Source organism: Piliocolobus tephrosceles, chromosome 2 (genome assembly GCF_002776525.5).
Source record: "Piliocolobus tephrosceles isolate RC106 chromosome 2, ASM277652v3, whole genome shotgun sequence".
Classification (NCBI taxonomy): domain Eukaryota; kingdom Metazoa; phylum Chordata; class Mammalia; order Primates; family Cercopithecidae; genus Piliocolobus; species Piliocolobus tephrosceles.
In genome coordinates, this window is record NC_045435.1 from 10048228 (window position 1) to 10067698 (window position 19471).

Here is a 19471-nt window from a genome sequence, read left to right on the forward strand (position 1 = left end):
CTTGACCAATGTGTGTCTGTGGATATGTGTTACAGTTAATGCTTTGGGGTATAATATAGATTTTATTTTAATATTGAGAAAATTCTTACTAGCTTCTGTTTTTTTTTTTTTTTTTTTTTTTTTTTTTTTTTTTTTGAGACGGAGTCTGGCTCTGTCGCCCAGGCCGGAGTGCAGTGGCACGATCTCAGCTCACTGCAAGCTTCGCCTCCCGGGTTTACGCCATTCTCTTGCCTCAGCCTCCCATGTAGCTGGGACTACAGGTGTCCGCCACCTCGCCCGGCTAGTTTTTTGTAATTTTTAGTAGAGATGGGGTTTCACCGTGTTAGCCAGGATGGTCTCGATCTCCCGACCTCGTGATCTGCCCGTCTCGGCCTCCCAAAGTGCTGGGATTACAGGCTTGAGCCACCACGCCCAGCTCTTACTAGCTTCTAACACCTAATTTCCATCTATCTTCCAAGAAAATCCACATGAAGTATTTTTATATTCTTACTTTCTTACTACTGATTCTGTAATTTTATTGTAGTTTTGATAAATCTATTCTAAAAAAGTAGGGGGCAATCAAGTACAGTACCTAATAATAAGGCCAGTACACAGTAGGCACTCAATAAATGCTGTTAGTGGACATAATATTAACTGTACACTTAGCCCAGCAAGAAATCAGAGGATCCATAAAATGCGAACATTGAAATACAAGGAAACAATTTTCTGACTATATATCAGTTTGATCTATCAATCAATCTGTCTATATTTCTACCTCCATATACATATATGCAATAAGGAATGTTTTATAGATTTAGGTAGATGGGAAACCAATAGCTCTAGTTCAAGTAGACTCATTTTGTGATGCTAACAGTGATAATTAGTAATCTTAGCATTTGTCAGACAGTTAGAGAATCTCCACTAGCATATTTTGAGACTGAAAAAGAACCAAGCAGTAGTCTCTAAGTGCAAGAGGGTCACCATAATTTTTCTTCAGATGCTGCTATGTTTGTAGCACAAATAGCCTGTTAAGAACATTATGCTTCTCAAAAGGAATGATTTCATAATTATATTATTGCCTTGGTCATTAGCAAAGTCAAAGTTGGACAAAGTAAAATAATATGACTAAAAAGAATTGAATTATAAACTACTTAATTTTGTTTAATTTCAAAAATTTGAACCAGATCATCAAATGAGATCACTCCTTTCCAACCCATACCTCATCTCTATGAATGTATTATAAAGTTAATTAAGTGAAATACACAAGAGAGAACTTAATAATAAAGCTGACATTACAATAATTCAGGCGCTACTTGAGAAACAAAGGCTATAAAAATTTAAAGAAGAGCCAGGAGGGTATGGAGAGAAAAAGATGGATGCCACCAACTGGGATTCACATCATCATATCCTTGAATTTATGGGAAACCTATCCATATGCTACTATAGCATTATTCATTGAAATTCTCTCCTGGGTATAGACAGCAGGCTTTGAAAATGCTATTTAAAGCTAACCAGGTTTTTTTTTTTTTTTTTAAACGATCCTTTAAATTATTTTCCCTTAGACTGTAAATTGACTTAGGAGCCATTCTATGTTCTCAAACATTAGGTTTAGACAAATATATTATTTTCGGGTTCTTCTCAGACTATCTTTTCAAGATTTTAACCAAAGTCATTTTCGTGGCATTCATGAATCGGTAATTCAGAACACAGTTTTCACCATCTTCTGCTGCCATTGTCAGACAGTTCTAGGGTTCTAATCTTGTACCTCCACTCACTAGGTATCAGATTCTGGTAAAGCTACGTAAGTTTCTAAAATGAGGCATAATCTTGTCAGAATTAAATGACATAATATGTGTAAATTGCTCAGCATGGAGTCTTGCACGTATTACTAGTCATATTAATCCAGGATTCAAATCCACCAAAGGATCCGGCATATTTTCTGGATACATGCAAATGCCCTTAATATGGCTAAAAAGTGCTCTTGGTTTGACCCATGTAACTCTCTACCTTCATCTATCACCATTTTACCATTCGTATTTCCTCACACAGTCACACCAAAGTATTTACTCTTTCAATATTTTATGTTGTTACAGGCCTTTATGCTTTTTCTGTTCCATGACTATTCTTTCAAGAAAGAGTCCCAGCCTCTCACCCTCCAGAAGCCTTTCACCACTCACGTGTGCTGAACTAGTCACTTTCACTATGCTGTCACCATATCCTTTGTATATTTTTATGATAGTACATATCACTAATCTTGTATTTTTGATTTAAATTTTTTATTTTCCTCCCAGAACTATAGACTGAAACTTGTTTGAAGGCATAGGCTATTAGCTCTTATTATTATTTTTTTATTCCCAGAGCCTCATACGAGTATGGCACATATTAAATATTCTATACATGTTGGGTGAATGAGTGAATTGTACTGAGTCACTTGTGAGTATGAGACCTTACTTTTTATCACATAACGTCTGAAGAAATTTTCCTGAAAGTACAGTGAGTTGAAATCTAAGGTTGAACCCAATCAAACTGTTCATATTTAAATCAGAATTTTTGTTAGTATTACACTAGATGGCCTTCTCTAAAAGTCCCAAATGAACACAAATGACTTATTTAGATTTAGCTCTATGAGTTTATCTGAGCGTGCATTTCTAACTTAAAAATGCAATACTCAACAATGTCACACTTTAAAAGTCAGGTGAATTTTTTTAATCTGTGAAATAAAACAAGAGAAGTGCAAAGGCTATTAACTTTTCCAGGCTGTGAAAAGAAACACAGCCTAGAAAAGACAGTGATTCGACTATCTTGGACCAAACTTTCCTTGGACTGTATCCTTAGCTTTATACCTAGGCTAAGGTTTCATAAGTGGGCAGGGGGAAAAAGAAACAGTGAAAAAGACATAACAGGGACAAATCTTTTGATATTTTTATACAGCTTTCATTGTAGATCTATGTTTTGTGATCATTATACTCCACTCCCAATAATTTTCTCTCTAGTTTAAAAAGTCAATAGTCTCCAGCAGAAATTTAAATGACTAATACTGATACAAACACTCAGGTCACAAGTATTCTTTTTATTAATTAGTTTACTCATTCTCCCAAAGCTGGGGTCCTTCTTACTTAAATATATCAGCACTTTCTCCCTTTGTAGTTAGATATAATTGTAACAAAGAAATTCTTATGTGTGAACACTATTCATCAAGGTAAAACAACAAAAATATTCCTTCTGTCACAGATCTGAAACCCAAGTAGCTTCATTTTGAGGGAGTAATAAACTGAGAAACTATGGCCTATTTCATGGTCTTACAAAAGACACTTCATAAAAATACAAATGATAAGATGTAGTAGGATGGTGGAGTAGCTAACAGCATAGGCCTTTGAATAAAACACGCTTCCATTTCAAATTTTAGCTTAGCTTCATACCAGTTGCTTAAATTTGGGCAAATTGTTCAACTCCTTTACGTTTCTATTTTCTTATAGGTAAAATTACAAAAATAATACTTGTCTCACTGGATGTTGAAAGGTTTGAATGAACAACTCCATGTAAAATATTTCATGTCATTTTAGGCATTTTTAGGGGCTCAATAAATGCTAGCTATTATTATTGTTATCTGTAAGGAATTACTATAATAAATTTACTTTTATGGAATTATTATATTAATACAGTATTTTAACAATGATGGAAACAGATTTTTCTTATATATTTGGACACTTTTTCATAAAGATGTCTGGCAAAAGCAATCCCTACTATTCTCACAAAGAGAGCAGTAAGATGGATTTCTGAAGGCCAAAAAGAGTTCATTGGTAAAGTTGGATTTAGAATGAATAAAATACCTCAAAGCTGATGTTACATGACATTGGAACATCCCACTCCCTTCACCTCCCATTTTGGTTCTCAGCATGTTGAGGCTCTGGAATTAATGTGGGTTTCTGATGAAGCCCATGTATCTGTACTTAAACTTATAATGTACATGTCAGTGCTGTTCATCTCCTGACCACTGTTTTTATTGACCTGAGATACAAGGCCAAAGCTGCACAATTCTGAATTGCTAAAATCATCTGTTCATGGCTTTATCCTCTTCCAAGTTTTCATTAGGATCATATCATGATGCCAGGACTGGTGAACTATTAGGCATCCATAAAGACTCTGTGTAATAGCATAAAGGGCCACAGTTTGGCCATATTACCACGGTGGTAGAGTAAGGCATTTCATGAAAGCATTTAATGATAACACAAAGTATTAACTGAAATGACTGTGTGAGTATTTACATGAACAAACTCTCATTTAAATGAACTATTAAAAACATGGGACACCTGGTTTTTAAATATCAGGTCAAATTGGAATGATACTAAATTCACATCTTACTGTATATCCTTGCATGAAACTTACTTTCATCTCCTGTTTCAAATTCAAATTTCTGACTGTAGCCACTGTATCCTGTTGCAGTTCTCACTCGGATGTGAAATACATACTTGGTGGCTGGCTTCAGACCTGTGATGATGACACTGGGCGCCTTGGACCTGGTGGAAGAGTAGGTCAGCTGCTCATGTTCCTAGGGGACAGAAAAAAAGGAGAAAGGAAATGAAATGGAGTTATTCTACCTTTTTCTAGAAACATTCCAAAGTTTAATTGAGGAATTATGCTCTGAATACTCAAAGTATTGATTACAAAGTAGTGTCAGTATGGTTTTCCATAATTTGGCATTTAGTTGTTTATCACAACGATGCATATGATATGGTCCTATTTGGAAATTTATTAAGAAAGATGATTAGTCTTATATACACTGCACTTGTATTTTCGGTGATTTAGATTCCTGACCCAACTCTAAGAAATGGTGGTGGTGTGAGAATATGTTTACATAGAATGGCAGCTGCATCTTGAGCAAAACGGGCACATCAGATCAGACCACACCAGCAGAGTGCAAGGAGCAAAGGTGGGAGAATTCAAGTACCAGCTACTCACTTCTACCCGCAGGTAGTGCCAAAATGCCGGCGCTATCCGTGGGTAGACCTGTGGGTGAAAGGAGAAATAAATTAATTGCTTTTTAAAGTTTGAAATCTTTCATCCTGAAGTCAATTACTTTGTGCTGTACTTCAGTGTTTCCCCAGTAGTAAAACCTGAAATTGAGTCAAATTTAGGAAATAAAATGATGAATTTTTTCCTGTAAGGGAGAATTGACTCCTCCCCTAAGTATTATAGTTCGTTTGTTTGTTTGTTTGTTTGTTTGTTTGTTTATTTATTTATTTGAGACGGAGTCTCACTCTGTTGCCCGGGCTGGAGTGCAGTGGCCAGATTTCAGCTCACTGCAAGCTCCGCCTCCCGGGTTCACGCCATTCTCCTGCCTCAGCCTCCCGAGTAGCTGGGACTACAGGCGCCTGCCACCTCGCCAGGCTAGTTTTTGTATTTTTTAGTAGAGACGGGGTTTCACAGTGTTAGCCAGGATGGTTTCGATCTCCTGACCTCGTGATCCGCCCGTCTCGGCCTCCGAAAGTGCTGGGATTACAGGCTTGAGCCATAGTTTATTTTTAAACATATACTAGTTACATAGTGATTGTGAAGTAGATTTACAAATAATCTGCCCATGAAGAAGCACTGGAGACACAGAAAGACATGAAAGACTTACCACACCTGCAGAATCAGAGGCAGGGCTTGAGGCTTGGTTCTCAGTCTCTTGCATGAATTGCCACATTATCTAACTTCACTAAATGGAAGTGAACTTGCCAGGGCTTTCTGGATGATCTAGGCAAGTCAGGGTTTGTTACATGATCTCTGTTGCCCACTATCTCAGAACAGGACAGTTCATTTGACCTGTCTGTGTAAGAGATTGTCCACAATATGCTGGTAGTGGGGACAAATCAAACCTACACTGTTTTTGTATGGTGTTATTTTTCAATAACTTTACAATGATATTTTAATAGGGTACCTGGAAAAAAATGCATTTGTATAAACAAAAGCCATAGGTCAAGCTAGGTCAACAGGCCCTCAAGTTAATTTCCACCATTCTCATAAGAAACCTAGAGATTTTCAGAGATGAAAAATGAGTTTCAAGGTCACTAGTTGAATTATTCATTTGATGTTTAAATTCTGTCTATAATATTCCCATCAAAATTTCATCTAGTGTGTGCCTGAAAACCATTGTTATTTAGGAGAACTTCCCAACTAACAAGACAAAGTATGAAAATGTACACATATGGAGAATGTGTCAAACTTCGTGTATTTGCTGGTGACGCTTTAAGATTTAGAAGTATGAAAATCATTTCTCTTAAGTTACTTTTCAGAAAAAGGTCTTATCTTAAGGATCATTTTTAAACTTTATGACCTTCCTTGTCAGAACTTTATATGCTATATGGTTATTCTGTGTCTAGCTAAAGAACTGAATTTGCCATTTATACTCCAAATAATAAAACTGTGTATTAAACATAAAGTACAAAGAAAAAAATGAGTTAACAGCAGCAACATTTTAAGTAAAAAAAGACAATACCAAAAAACTGCAACTTATATTTATCTCTAGGTGATTTTAAGATTAGAAAGTAAATAAATATTTATCAACCTAGCATAAACTACAAGGAAATAAAGTCTATAAATCATCGGTGGTGACAATGAGCTGTTAGGGGTTAAATGTAGGAGCTTGCTCATATCAAGGCGTTTATAATTAGGTGGCTTAAAACACATGTTGTAGAGAAAAAAAACTTGTGAGCTATTAGAAAAAAAGATATTGTTTCTGGCAGGAATTTCTAGAACATTTGGATTTTTCAATCTCGTATACAAGAGGAGAATATGCTACTTCTCACAGAATTTCTACAACATAAGAGTTATGGTGCATTTTGAGTGCTGTTTCACAATGTGAAATAACGACTGAGATAAGAACTTTAAAGCAATGAAAAAAAGCATTTAGTCTCATCCCAAAAGAGAGAAGATATGGTTCAAAAGTTTACTCTTAGAATGGCCCCAGGATAATTACACGTCTATCCTTTGCTTCCCCAAAAGATAGCTAAATAGTAATTTCCTATCCAGTAAAGTTATAGGGAATAAAGGACACCTTTTGCAGGCAGCTTTTAGCATTTTTGTTGTTACATACAAAAGTGTACCTGCAGCTAAATCCTTGGAATAAAAATCCAACAGTAGCAAGTGTACTTAAAGGGTTCTTCAGCCTGAATCACTCACCACTGGTGAGTACTGTTGCCTTGTCTTATGTCTTGCAGCTTGCTGACATGATGAGGAAGAGGGTCCAGGAAGAAGCAGTCACAAGAATTCTTCACAGTACACAGCAGACCTCTCTCCTCCTGGTGTTTTTAAGCTCTTGGGAAACCAAGTTAGCTTTTATCTATGTTATGCATAGGTAGGACACTATCGTCCCAGAATTTTGGCCAGTTGCCTTTCTGCTGATGCATCAACTCCAATTCAAAGGTGCTGTCACCAGGTAGAGACCACACTTTGCCACAGAGTCATTGAGATGTTTTCTTCATCCTGGCAGGCTGAATTTTGAATATGTTTAGATAGGGTATGCTGGCATGCTTTTCTGGAGTTTGTACCATGATGGCACTGCTAGCTGTATGACACGTAAATCTTCAACTTAGCTAGGGAACACATCCTATTGTTCATAAAGTTCTATTTCTCATCTTTGCTGAATCTGTAATAAAATTCCTCTTCTCATTCTCAATATTATTTATTTTTGTAATTTCTTTTTTTCATGATCAAGCTTTCCAGAGGTTCGAAGACATTTTTGGCTTTTTCCTATTTTTTAAATCTATTATATTTGATATCTGTTCTTACTATAAATTTTCTTTCTTCTTTCTACTTTCTTTTTTGTTAGTTATGTTGTCTTCTAACTTCTTATGTTTCATGCTTAACTCAATATCAGCACATTCTTTCAAATATATAATTTAAGCTTACAAATTTCATGCTAAGTACTGCTATAGTTATACTTCATAAGTTTTCATAAAATGCATTATTAATTGGTTCTAAGTACTTATTAATATCTAAAAATATGATTAAAAATTTTTTGTGGCAGATCCAGAACTATTACTTGCACATTTTTGTGGATTAAGAGATGGTATCAGGGAGTAAATAAATGGCATAAAATGAACCTCCAAAGGCATAGTCCCATGGGTTGCAAAGCAACTGAACCGTGAATAGTGCAGTGGATGCTTATTGGCTGAGAGCACTGGCCATCTTGTGCACTAATGCTTGCTGGCTGAAAGTGAAACAGCTTGTGGCATGACCTCTTCTTGGATGAGCACAGAAAATAGCACCAGTTGTGGGAAAAAATCATTGAGAAGCAACAAAATTTAACACATTTTTAGTTGTATCATTTTCTAAAATAAAACATATATACAATTCCTGTTTGATATATTTGTATCCAAATTAAACAAAATAATAGTTCAGAACCAGATAGTATGAACATAGAGCACTGTCAAACAGGGCAGGCATATACTGTTCTCTAGAGATACTGACTTTTACTTATGATTCTTTTCCCACGGGAAGACCCTGGCACTTACACTTAGGTACTGATCCTTCCAAGATGCTGAGAATCAAGGCTTTTCTGGGAATCATATTGTCACACTGAACCTTTCATTTAGCAGAAATACTGAAGTTAGTTTTATCTCTATAGGTATCAACTTTTAGAGGTGTCAGCTTTTCATAATAACTAAAAGGGATCCTCTTGCTAGAGTCTGGAACCTGTTAGCATTCAGTCTGAAAATTATAACTTAGTGAAAAGAAACAGGCTCAGGTGTTCAGACCCTATGGTATATCTTTCTACAGTCAGAGATAACAGGACCTGTATCAATAGAAGACAGCATGGAGAGAAATCTAGGTTAGAGTTCTCCTGTCTTGGATGCTATCTTGACTTTGCTTCTATTATGTACCCTGTCAAATTACCTTTTAGGTTTTGATACATTCCTCTAGAAGACTCATTCATTCTACAGGAACTCATTGAATCTCATATGTATAAGGTTCTAGAGCACTTTGTTAGGTGTAGCTTATGTAATCACCAAAGTTCTACCTAGCATTTCAATTCGATATTTTTTTAATGTCAGAAATGCAGGTGTTTTCCCTTCTGCTGTGAATCATCGTCACCCCTCCTCATCTCCCTCTCTTGGGTTTACCATTTCCGTTTATGGGAATAGATTCAATAGACCAGCACAGTGGTCATCTTTTAGCTGGTTTGCTTTCTCCTTAAGTCTTTGGGCCTATTGGGAATTCTAAAAGGTGTCACCTCTTTGTTTTATTTTTAATTTTAAATTAATTGGATTAAATATATGATTACAATTATATTTTGTTATTCTCTAGACATATATATCTAAAGACATAACAACAATCATAATAACAATGATTTATGTAGAGCTTTACAATTTACAAAGTGTTTTCATACACATTTAAAATCTAATCCTCATAATAGTCTTGTGAAATAAGAACTGGTCATATTTTTATTTCCATTTATCTATGATCAAATTAGTCCAGAAAGAATAAGCAAATTAGCAAAGCAAGTCACACAACTTGGCTTCCATCTAAGTTTTGCTTTTTCCACTACACCCCATTTAAGTAAATATGTCCAGAGTATATATGTCTCTGGATTAGACTGAGCCAAAGTAGTTTTTTTTCCACACTTTGTGTTCTCAACCATCTATACACTAGAAGTACCTTTAACACAGCTTATGGACCACCTAGTAATGATTTGTTGGCTAATCATTAGACTACGTTTATATGAACAACTAGTTCCTCAACTGGAAAAAAATTCTCAACACCAAATCTTTAACTACACATTTCAAAGGTAAATTATTTCTATTAAGGTTAACAAATACATGCATGCTGCCTTTATTTTTATTTTCTATTGATTTTATGTCATATAGGCAGATATTAAGTAATATAGGAGCAAATAAATCACCCAATCTTGCATGGAATATACAGTATTATGGTTCAAGCCTGGGAATAGAATTTGTTTAATAAAGTCCAGGAGATTCTTTTAGAAGTTTTGATGTATAAAGGTAATTTCCTGGCTTTAAGTCATGTCCTGTTGAAAATAAGAGGAACAGGTGCAAGTGCTATTAATATGTAATAATAATAATAATAATACTCTACTATTCAAATATTTTCTTTTTTGGGGGATGATTTAATTAAGACAGTGGTAAAGCTCTTGTTCTACTGGCTAGAGGACTGAAGCTATAGATTGAGAAACAAAATAATATCAAAAAATAGATATTAATGGTTCTGCTAGAAGTCATCTAAGTCATTTACATCCTTTCTCTCTTTCCATTTCTGTTTGACTTCCTCACCCTGCCTCTCTGTCACACTCACAAATATATACACTCACATTTATCAGACTGTGGAGATGTTTCCAGGAAAATCCTCTCAAAATAAACAAAAATAAACAAATTAAAACCACATTTAGAACATGATTTATTATCTGCAGAAAGATATTTTGCCAGGATAAATCAACAATTGCGGGGCCTAAAAACCTAAAGTTTGAAAGGCTCTCAAACAATCTTATTGCCTAAACTACAGCATTAGCAAAGCTGAAAGTCTTTTACTTGAATTAAAGGAAGGTATTTCACATGGCTCTGAAAAAAGAAAAGTTTGAATACTACATTTGGTCAGCATTTGACAATTACTTTCCATAGGAAATAGACACTGAACCCAGCGAACTTTATTCTGTTGGTCCTTTTAAAAATGAGTTCTACCTGGGTACACATAGTCATCATATTCTGGCTGAAAGGGTCCTTAATATTTTCATATCTCTACTTTGATGTTGCAATCTTCTGATTACTAATGTGGATTCTCAAGCTCTGTAGGGACAAACATAAATATATTTGTTCTTGGAAAGGGCAGACGTCTGTTTATTTAATACGTAAATATTCTGTTTTGTTCTTCAGTCTATTTTTTTTTTTTTTTTTTTTTTGAGTCAGAGTCTTGCTCTGTTGCCCAGGTTGGAGTGCAGTGGCATGATCTCCACCTCTGGGGTTCAAGCAATTCTTCCATTTCAGCCTCCCAAGTAGCTGGGACTACAGGCACAAGGCACCACACTTGGCTAATTTTTGTATTTTCAGTAGAAACGGGGGTTTCACTGTGTTGGCCAGGCTGGTCTCGAACTTCTGGCCTCAAGTGCTCCTCCCGGTTCGGTCTCCCAAAGTGCTAGGATTACAGTCGTGAGCCACTGTGCCCAGCCCTCTTCAGTCCTTTTTAGCATTTAATTAGGATAAATCAATCCCTGAATAGTTATCAACTCTGAGTGCACTCCAGTTCAAAATTTACAAAATAGAGTACCAGAATGAGTTATGTGTGAACCCCTGAACTGAGTTATACCACTTCTGTAAAATAGGAATAATGATAAAAGAGCTTATAGTCATAAAAACTCATCCATGTTTATTCTTGTTTCGAAGTTGCCTTGATTTATCTGAAGTTTTAATCTACTACTTTTTAAAAACTCATTGGAGAAAATCTTATTCTACTTTGGTCAAATCACAAAGTATAGAAAAACATTCTTTGTAAAGCATAACTTAATTATCTTACAAAACTTAAAAATAACAGTTTTTTAAATATATGTAGAAAATGTCTCTCTTAAAGGTTGAATGAAAGAAATCATCATTTTCTCTCTGCTAGTTGGAAATGTTTACTTAGAAACTCCGAGAGAATTAACTTAAAAAAAAATTTAGAACTAATCAAGAGAAGTCAGTTACATAGTCCACATAAAATTATCAGTGGTTTTCCTGTATATTAGCAATGACCAGTTACAATTACATTTTAAATATTTTAGTCACTATAGTAACAGAGACCTTATAATACCTAAATATATCAAAAAAAGTATATAAGACCTGTATAACTCCATCTATAATATTTTACTGTGGGAACAAAAAAAAATTCTTTTTTTTTTTTTTGTCTTATTGCAATGCTTTTTAGCACAATATTGCAGAGTAATGGTAAAAGCAGAAACACTTTCTTTTCTTTTTTAATTGAACAGTTTCTAATTGTGTTATGGTTAAATATAATTATGTCTGACTTAGGTTTTTGGCAGATGTCTAGTTGAGGAGTTTTTCTTCTTACATTGTAGTTTTGTTTGTCTGTATTTTGTTTTTAAAATGTGAAATGAATTCTGGATGTTATAAAACAATTTATCTTTTGCAAAGTGAATTTTACATTTTTCTCCTCAATAAAGTATATACTTAGGCAGAACTATCTTTGCATTCCTAAGATAAACCTTTCTTGTTAACACTGGTTCATAATATATTAGAATTTTTATTGTAATTTTGAATTCAATATGATAATACTTCAGGCTAAAATTTTTAAACATATACTTACAAGTTATCTCGGCTTACAGTTTTCTTTTTTCAATCTCGCGATATTTGGGTTATACTATATTTAGAGACTGGATTGCGAAACTTTCCACTTATTAATGTTCTGGAATAACTGACACAACATGGGAATTATCTGTTCTTTGAAAACTTAATTGAAATGGACCATGTTGGTAGTAGACACTTGACTATCATTTAAAATTATTTTATGCTATATTCAGATCTTCTTCTTATTCAGTTTTTCTAATTACCAGAAAATTATTATATTTGTTTTATATTTATTGATAAAAATTTACATATAGTCTTGTCGTATTAAAAATCTCTTCCATATGTAAATAACATTTCCTATTTATTTTAGGCAAGCTTGTTTATTTGATCAATCTTTTAAAAACACCAGCTTTTGATTTTCAGATCAAATATTAGTGATTCTATGTCACTAATTTTTGATTTTACACTTGCTCATTCCTTCTAATTACTTCGTTTTCCTGCACTGGTCATATTTCACAGTTTTAGATATGTGAGGATCTCAATGTCTTTCATTTTAAATAGTTTATAATTTGTCTATTATGCTTTAATATATCATTTAATATAACATTAAAATTTTTAAATAGATTGGAGATGTGATTTTTTTTTTTTTATTTCTCTGATTTTGTTAATGGTTTGCAAATAATTATTTCTGCTACAGGAAAGTGGTTGAAATTTTTTTGTCCTGATATAAGATCAATATGTATGAATGCTTTTAAGTGTTTAAAAATAATTAGTAAAATTTCAGAATTTTAGGAGCAATATGCTATATCAATTGAGGAAACCAAACTCTTTAGAAAATTCTTCATTAGAGAGTGTCTGCAAGATGTTTTATAATCTTCGAGTATAACTATATATTTCTCAATTTTGCCTTATATTTCCAACAGATAAAAACTGTCCAAGGAATATAAGACTGGCATTTCAATATTTTAAAGGTATTACACAGTAAGGAAATTAGACATCTTAAATAAAACAATCTTTAAATTATTTGATTCTAACCAGCATTTAGCACTGGTAAATGGTAAACTAAAATGGTATTAATTTTATACCATTTGGTCCCTTCCTCTACTTATTGAATGTGCGTCCATATACATCCTCAAGTGGGCTGCAATTTCCTGAAAAATGTAGTTTACATTTCCCTCAAAAAACAAAACAAAACAAAATGAAACAAAGGAGTGCTGGATGTATAGTCAGTATTTAGTAATGTCAGTTGATTGATATCCACAAAGGAATTGCTAAGCCATTTAACATAAGGTGTACCTACTGCAGCTCTGGTCACATATCATTGGGAACTGAACTACTAAAATTGCTCCTTTGACATAGGGGCACACATTAGGATAGCTTTCAGCTCACACTGATTCTCCTATAACCAGACCTAACTATAATCTACCAGTGACGTAAGATGGGGCTGGCCAATTGTCCCAGAAACAAGGGCAAGCTAGAGTAACTATAGAATTCTTTTCGTTATTGAACACATGATGAGAAACTTCACTGAACCCATGACGAAGAAACGTCACTGAAGTTGAATAAACTTAGCTTTCCTGGTTCCTGCCTTTCTGAGGTTGGGAAGTTCCACTCTGCCTTGGATTCTGCATTTTGACAACATTAAATAGTAGTGGCAGCTGGGTTCTGTTGTTGGCAACCAAGAGAGTTGTTTTCTCGAATTCATTAAAATGCACCAGAGGGAATTTCTAATGTTGGGGGTGAGTAGAAAGAGGGTTAAGAAGTTCCTTGGTGGTTTAAGCTAGTGGGTAGGGTGCCCTAAAATGTTTTGCTTAGGTAAAAATTAGTCACTGCTGTGGCAAAATTGCAAATATGTATAAGTAAGAAAAACGTAGAAGTAGTTATTCCATGTACACAACTACTTTTTGACTGCATTTCTAGAGATGTATCATTAAGTATTCTACTACTATAATTTACTACAATCAACTCTTGATTATTCGCAGTAATCCAAAATTGCAGATAACCCCAAATCACTTTGAAATGCATTCATGACTATTTTCATATATTCCTACCAATGTGTACCTTGTTTCACCTAAAATGAATATTTAATGCATTCCTGAACATTAAATATTGAACAGTAGTAGGAGATGGCACAGAAGTACACCGATGATAGAGGAATATTGATCTGTAATTAAACATTCAGAATTGATTTTCATAAAACAGATAACTTATATATAGATAATGAACTGGTTGAAATAGTGGTGATATTTACTGTTGGAGAAAATGGCCTGTTTATTAAAGTGTGATCTTTTGAAAATACTGGTGCTAGAATGAGACCAATAGTCCTAGTTGTAGTCAGTTCATCTATGAAAATTGGAAAGGTTATACCTATATCAAAGGGTCAAGTTTGTTGTAAGATAAACCAAAATAATAGGTAAAATGTTTTACAGGATCCAGCAGGTGTGTAACGTAGCATTGTTTCTTTCTTTTAAGAGGAACTGTCAATAGGTGGTGCATTTATTCCAGGGCAATGATAGACTTGTGCCTTAAGGTCATTTGCAGATGCGGTGACAAGTCTTAAAAAACGTTGTGTTTACTTGCTTTTTAACCTTTATATTCCAACTGCTTAATACAGTATGCCTAGCATATTGCAGGCTGTCATGATATGTTGTCTAATTGATTGAATTAAAAAATGAGTGAACTAATTGCTCTATAAGTTTAGCTTTTAAATTCTTAAATATTATTAGAGAAATTTAAAATGTGTTGGCATAAATTAATGACAATTCAAATGGGAGATGAGAAAAATTACTTTTGCTAGCATATAGTGCTTCTACAAGTTCAATGTAATAATATTATATCAGTATAGCGTACTTGTTTTCTTAGGAATATTGTGGAGAACGTCCAAGATTTTACTTGCCAAAAATATTTTATAAACAGTCTGCTATACAGAAACTAAGATTTGTGCTGAAATATCTTTTAATACATATTCTTGATATTTATTCAGTTTTAACTTTTTTGTCTATCTTCATGTAGCCTACCTGTAGATAGATGAGCTACAGATTTTTCTTCTGTGCTTTACCACTCTATAAATATCAACAATGATGTTCAACTAAAAATTAAATGCTTCAAGTTTGATACTTGGCCCTGAAGAAAGTGCCTTCATTCCAAGATTTCTTAATAGTATTTATCAAAAGTATATCATAGTCAAACAACAACTTTAAGTTTGTCATTCATTCTTAAAGTTTTAGATCACTTACCAGAATTTTAAAATCATGTATAAATTTGGTAATAACAATATACAGATAGAAAAAACTCAGAAATATAAATAGCAGAGAGCAAAACTTTTAAAGAATACATATTTATTGGACTACTGAGGGTAGATAAAATGGTTTGAAAGGGGGAAAATGAAGAGGAAAAATTATATTCATTATAAGAAAATTTGAGGCTGGGTGTGGTGGCTCACACTTGTAATCTCAGCACTTTGGGAGGTAGAGTCAGTAGCATCACTTGAGGCCAGGAGTTTGAGACCAGCCTTGGCAACATAGTGAGACCCCATTTCTACGAAAACAAAAACAACACCAAAAAATTGAGTATTACATTTAGTTAAAGTATTTTTAGACGAGTTTACAAATCCCTGCCGATGTCAGTAGTTTAGGTCAAGTATTAAAACAGCCACATAAATGTTAGATAAAAACAACTTTGATGATAAAAGCATTAGCAACAAATGCCACTGAGAGAAAAAAACACGCTAAGCATCTTTAGAAACATTAATACACATATGTTGATTTATTCAAATATAAATGCTATTCCAAATGTCAAACTGAACATTTTCAAAGTTAAATCATTATAACAACATGGCAGAATGGAGTGGCAGAAAACTAGAAAGGCAACATGTGCATGGCTCTTTGATTAATTATATCTAATTTTGGATGTGGATTGAAAAACAACAAAAGTGGGGAAAATAATATTTGTTTCAAAAAGAAAAATCTAGATGATGGATATTTTAATTTGCTTCACTATAGTAACTTTTTAAAATCATGCATATTCCATAACATCATGTTATATACTAGGAGTGTCCAATCTTTTGGCTTCCCTGGCCACATTGGACGAAGAAGAATTGTCTTGGACCACACATAAAATACACCAACACTAATGATAGCTGATGAGCTAAAAAAAAAGAAAAATCGCCAAAAAAAAAACAAACTCATAATGTTTAAGAAAGTTTACAAATTTGTATTCGGCTGCATTCAAAGCCGTCCTGGGCCGCATGTGGGCTGCGGGTTGAACACACTTGTTGTATCTCTTAATTATACACAATAAAATTTATTTAAGAAATATAGTGCATTGAATTTTTTTTGCAATAGTGCTAATTGGATTATAGGATAGGTTAAGAATAATAAAAGGTAGCAGATAAAAATTCTTTGAAAACAAAATTACCAGAGAACAAATGCTGGTTGACTGGCATCCAAAACTGCCTTTTGGTTGCTAGAGTTTCCAACAGAATTAAAGTAAATAAGGGAGATAAGAAGGGTAAGTTTTCACTAGAGTGAAATTGCCTGTAAAATATGAAAAATTATTTTGCAAGAATGTCTTCACTGAAAAACAGTATCATTTGTGAATATCTGTAAAGTCATACATTTGTCCAAATCAGCTACAAAACACAGTAATGTAAGAGCTGCCTCTTGCATTGAAAATCCAGCAGAAATTCATTTAAATATATAAGCATGGGAATTCCTTACCCTCATTTAGGACAGGGGAAAAAAATCTGTAATTATTTATTTTTCATTTTTTTCCCATTTAAGTGTATTTTGTCACCATGGTGGAACTTTAAATTTTTTTCTTATTTGTTTGTAAGCCATAATTGTGATCTGATACAGACATATTTGTTTTGTTCAAAATGAAAGCAGATATCTGTTAAGATTGATATACAAAGCTACAAAGCATTCAAGAAATCCAGTTTCTCCTCCCCAAAATAAAGATTCTAACCTTCTTTATAAGTAAGTTATATAGTCTTGACTCAAAAATTATCCTATTATGCTCTAAGTAACCCAATATTTTCAAATAATGATCTAACTTCATTACTGATTTTGAATTTCCTAAGAAGATACCAAATATATGCCTCAAGATTTATAATAAAATGACATAAAATATAGGCTTGTCAAGATACTATAACTGGGAACTAAATATCTCATCTCCAAGCAACTGTAAGTAATATAATACTAATAAATACATTGCAATAATTGACAGCTTCCTGAAGCCCACACCTTCACACACAAAAGGTTCCTGTAGTTCTAATAAGATGTTTAAAATTAAACATTTGGATGTGAAAATATTTACAGATAGTTTTAAATGCGAGTAGAGTAATTCAAGGCAAAGCAAGGTCGTTTCACAGAAACATTACGTTAATCTGCATTATTATCAAAGAGTGAACAAATTTATCTACTCATAAACCTATGCTGGTTTTAAAATCAAATTGGAAAGAAAGAAAAATACCTATGATGAAGCCCTAAGTTAAATTTAGAGTAAAAGATAACTCCACGACAGTGAAGAGCCCTGTTCTGCAGAGGTCACCCATGTTGCCCATGTTAAATATTCATGGAGTATGTATTTAGGGGCCTGGGGTGCTAGTAATGCTTGCTATTTCCTTGGTCAGGCAGAAATCTCATTTTCAAAGTTAGATAATTTCATCTGTATATACTGATTGTTGTAAATACATTGGCTCAACTCAATGCATAGTTTAGATTCAAATAACTGAAAAACTCATTTGTGGAAGTTTTCTTTCCACAATTTTGTTCTTTATTTTTTCTCTCTCCTTTTGATTTACTTTTATGAATTAACTGTTTTTTACCCTATAATGTTTCCAGATACAAATACAACTACTAAATAGACGTCAAGTTTTTAGGATGTCATGCATATTCAAAATTAATAAATTTGTTTTGACCCAGTCCTGAAAATATATATTTTTAAATTATTACAAATGAGAAGCAAAGCAAATAATGTAATATTATGAAGGCCTAAAATCAAGTAGTATGGTAAAATAAAGATGGTTTTAAATTCTATTACATTCTTCTCATTGAAAAGTCACATCTGTGCTCCCTTTTCTTGAATATGATCTAGTCTATGACTGATTTGACCAATAAAGTAGGGTAGAAGTGATGAGCTGTCAGTTCCTGGCTCAGCCTCAAAGAAAACTGACAGTTTACACTTTTGTCTTGGAGCTCTGTATGGCAATCTATGAGGTATGGCTGGTCTGAGACTGCCACGCTATGTGGAAGCCCAAGATAATCATGTGGAAGAGGAGCCTTAGAAAGACGGAGATGGCAAGGTTAAGGGGTAGGGACGGTGGGAAGAAAGGCAAGAAAGAGAGGTAAGAGTGATAGAAAGAGTATGATGAGATGATGCCTAGCCATTCTGCAGGTGTTCCATCCCCCAGCCATTGTTTTACCATCCCAGTTGAGGTTCACATTATGAAGCAGAGATGAGCTGCTTCTACTCCGTCCTGTTTGAATACCTTGACTAGTAGACTCAAGAGATACAATATTTACGAATTATAATTTTTAAGCAACTACATTTTGGCTTAAAAATTATGCAATAGTAGATACCAGGAACAGGTAGATTAAACATTAATCTGCATTTCACAGTCCTCAATTCTAATATGGAACAGTTCACTGATCCTTTTTTTTTTTTTTTTTTTTTGTCACTAGATTGACTGATGCTATTTTGCCTTCACACACAAAACTTAATCAAAATAAACACTACACTTATCTGGTTCTTTCGAAGGATATATGACTTTTTAGCCTGAAATGACATGTCAGATTAAACATGTCAATTTTTCAGTGAAAAATTCAGTGAAAACAAATCAATTGAATGTATAAACAGGACATACTGCAGTTAACTTTTTTGTAATGTGAACACTTTCATACTGCTTACTATATTGTAGCCACAAAGAACTCTCAAAAACCAAGAAAATTCTCAAAGCTACTATATGAAGTAAGTCTTACAGATGACAAGATCACTCAGTAAAATTACTGGTAGGGCTTGGATTTGAACCTACGAAGTCTAGCTCTAAATTCTATGTGTTACTTATTACACAATGCAGCTCCCAATGTGAGGTATTGCAATACAGCTAAATGTCACTAAGTGATTTATGTATTAACTATGTTAGATTTTATATTTTCTGTTTTATTAATATATTGGGAAGCATAGATGTAAGAAATAACAAAGAAATAATAATATGCATT

At 33.7% G+C, this 19471-nt stretch overlaps 1 protein-coding gene across 1 annotated transcript in view; it reads right to left on the minus strand.

Moving 5' to 3' along the window:
* The window catches only part of EPHA6 (EPH receptor A6), a 941742-nt gene that overhangs the window by 310223 nt on the left and 612048 nt on the right, over positions 1 to 19471 (minus strand). Inside the window, exon 7 of the mRNA XM_023216075.3 lies at positions 4366 to 4528. Coding sequence (XP_023071843.2) covers positions 4366 to 4528 — 163 coding nt within the window. The remainder of the gene's footprint in view (positions 1 to 4365; positions 4529 to 19471) is intronic.